The sequence below is a fragment of the Sinocyclocheilus anshuiensis genome, unplaced genomic scaffold, assembly GCF_001515605.1.
Source record: "Sinocyclocheilus anshuiensis isolate Anshui unplaced genomic scaffold, SAMN03320099.WGS_v1.1 scaffold1623, whole genome shotgun sequence".
In the NCBI taxonomy this organism is placed as follows: domain Eukaryota; kingdom Metazoa; phylum Chordata; class Actinopteri; order Cypriniformes; family Cyprinidae; genus Sinocyclocheilus; species Sinocyclocheilus anshuiensis.
The window spans coordinates 245,752-249,125 of NW_015553403.1; the positions used below are offsets into that span (position 1 = coordinate 245,752).

The 3,374-nt window shown below is 32.0% G+C and overlaps 1 protein-coding gene across 1 annotated transcript in view; it reads left to right on the forward strand.

The window, feature by feature from the left end:
• Window positions 1-1,632, forward strand: part of LOC107668284 (copine-4-like) — a 46,987-nt gene extending 45,355 nt beyond the window's left edge. Inside the window, exon 16 of the mRNA XM_016460104.1 lies at window positions 1,057-1,632. Coding sequence (XP_016315590.1) covers window positions 1,057-1,188 — 132 coding nt within the window. The 3' untranslated portion in view covers window positions 1,189-1,632. The remainder of the gene's footprint in view (window positions 1-1,056) is intronic.
• Window positions 1,633-3,374: the final 1,742 nt, after the last annotated feature.

The following is a 3,374-nucleotide window of genomic DNA, read 5'->3' on the forward strand; positions in this document are numbered from 1 at the left end:
CATGTGGGATCATGTGACACTGAAGACTGGAGTAATGATGCTGAAAATTCAGCTTTGCATCACAGGAATAAATTACACTTGAACATATATGAAAATAGAAAACACTCATTTTAAACTGAAAAACAAAATCAGTTTTTATAAACAAGGTCAAGACCTCTGAGATGGAACAGGCTTAAATGCTAATTTTAAGGTGCAGAGACAGATTTTTAATGCATTTAAAACTAGCTATCAGATTAATTTTGTTCGATATAGTTGATCTAATAGATCTAGTAGTTTCACAGCAAACATATGAAAACATGATATTTGAACATTTAACTATTTCTTTATGAAGTGCATTTAATTTAGTCAGTGATTTACATACTATTATTTTATTTATTCATATTTTAAATGAGCTTTTATTTGTATATATTTCTTAATTTTATTTTTAGTTTTATAGCTTATTTTTTTTTTTTTTATTACGTTTTTGTGATTAAAAATATATATTTCTATTTATGGTTTATTTTTTTATTTCAGTTTTAGTCATAGTATTTTTAGTACCTAAACTTATATCAATATTAAACTGTTTATACAAGTCAACATGTAGAACGCATAATGAATAAATCTATACATTTGGCATGGCATGTCTCTAAATGTGACAGAGTGTCCATATCAGCCCAAGTGACGGTTTATTGGGATCCTCTTGGGAAATGTGCCAAGACTTGATTATTTCTAGACAAGTACTTTATTGATAGCCCCTTACAAACAAAACCATCTCAGCTGTGTCTCCTTATCTGAGAATCTCCTCACCTCCATCTAATTGGCCAGCGGGGGTTGGAGGGGTTTGATGTGGCTATCCTCTGATTTCCTCTCAGCTCCTCGAGGCAACTTTGTCACATGAGTCACTTTTGCTCAAGTTTTAGGATGCTTTTCATCACCGTGCGTGTTGGTTTCTGCAAGTACAGTATCTTCACACATCATTAGCGCAGGAATGGCAAACTGGACCAGATGGCGAAATGGATAAATGGCCCTGCAAATGTTTGATTCACTGTTTGTTTCTGTCCTTCTACTACTTCTCAGGCCTCTCCTGCTGCTTTGGCAAAAACTGTCTTAGCTGAAGTCCCAAACCAGGTGGTGGACTATTACAACAGCAAGGGGATCAAGCCCAAGTGCCCCAGCGAGTATGAGTCTTCCAGGACGTTTGGCCACTGAAGCTCCGAGCTATTGCTCATTACAAAAACTAGCACGTTTCTGTGAATTTGAAACCTAATCTGTTCTACTTTGTTTTGTTTGCATGCGTAGCCTGTGAGGCTTGCATAGGTGTTGCAATGCTACTGTTCCTATTATGTACATGTATACATGTACAGACTTACAACTATGAAGAAAGCAAAAACTCAAAAAGTCCTACTGATGTAAGCATGATGACTGGGATTATCTGAAGAATAGTTGGATTATCTGTTGTTTTCTTTTATATAAAGGTTTATTGAGATTTTGCAAAATTTCGTAACGTTCTTACATTGTAAAGCATTTTGGATCTTAGAGCATGAATAGCTATTTGAATTCGATTATCTGTGGACATTCAGGCTTTCTTTTTCTGTTCACTTTTTCCGCAGATGCAGGGCCAGATGCATGATTGTATTTTGCATGTTAATAATAATCCAGCCTAATTTTTCTACCTGTTCCTTTTGGGGCCTGTTATATGATTTTATGTGAAGCTGCTCTTCTGAAACCTGTCCACAAATAAAGATTTAGAATGAAGTATTTTTTGGTAGTTTTAAGTTATGTAACAAATTGTTTGAAAATAAAAGTTTGTGTTATGAATGATGCATTTTTTTGTGTGTGGATTTTGAAGCCACTAAAGTTGTTAACTGATGTTTATATATATATTTACAAAAGATGAAATCCAACTATTAGTTTATAATGAAAAAGAACGATGCCACTAATATACACAATATTCATCATTTTTCCTTTTATGTTCTCAACCATAAATCTGAAATTAGTGCACAAGAGTGTAATATATTGGAAACAACAACACTTACTACACTGTTGAAACAGCACTTTATAATTTGGCCTGTATTTTACAAGTGATACACTTTCTAATGAGATTTCATTTTGTTTTTGCAGTAGGCAGTTCTTCAGTTCCAGGCTCTCAAAGCTGACAAACGTACTTTAGAAACTGCTAGACATGCTCATTATAGGCAATGTCAGGGGACAATTTTTCATAAACATAAAATACAAAAAGCATCAGCGCAATGTGTGTGGGTCCTCAAACTGTCATAATGCAGGCTGACAGACCTGCCATGAACCTCTGATGAGCCGCTGTGCTTCACACACTTCAGCTTTCCCCTGAAGACCAGCTACTGCTTCATACTGAAGACTTTGAATGCACATCTCTACTATAATTGAAAATCTCAACTGATCCGGAGTCATTTAACACATTTCACATGGACTAATGTTATAGTTTTTGGCAGTGTTAATCTTAAAATTACTGATGAAAATATCTATGTATGTATGTATTTATTTATTTCAAAAATAATGAAGACAATGACCCTGATAGTGATTTTGAATTAAAATATAAACAATATTTTTTTTGAAGAAATATAGAAAGAAAATTACAAGAATGTCGGGGCTTACCGATTAAGCTATGTAAGCATAAATATAATATTACTCATACGGTTAAAAAAATATGGCCAAAATATATTTTAATTTTTTTTAATATACGTTCTAAAATATGAGTGAAGATTAATTAAATATATTTTTGAAATTGAAAATATTGTATATTTAGTTTCAACCTCCATACCCAAATATATTTAAAAATGTTTTTTAGGGGCAAGGAAATACATTTCCAATCTTACAGTAGCCTACATTTAGTCTAAATACAAATGTGGGTGGCTTACTAGATTTATGATGATTTAGTCATCATAAATGTTTAATTTTTTAATGTATTCTAATATGTAATTTTTTGGAACATTGTAAAGTACAGTATGTTCCTTGCTGATTAAAAAAAAATTTATTTATTATAACAAATGTACAGTAAAAATTATAATGAATATGTTATATGGTGCATATTTTAAGCATAATGCCCCTCTCTACAGTTTATTTTTCTACCTGACTAATGAGTTTATGGTCACCAAATGTGTTTTTCTGAGGTAAATGTGACGTTACGTGACATTGTTTACAAGCCGTTATATTGACGTCTTTGGGTGGCTGAAACACTGATTGAGCGATTACATGAGACAGGATACGGCTTTTTAAGTTTTGATCTTTAAAAAAAAATGTATTTATTATAACAAATGTTATGTAAATGTATTGTTTTGTAAATACATGGAGGGCAAAATTTTCAGATGCTTAAAATATATATTTAAATTTAAAAAATATATTTTCAAAAATATTTAATA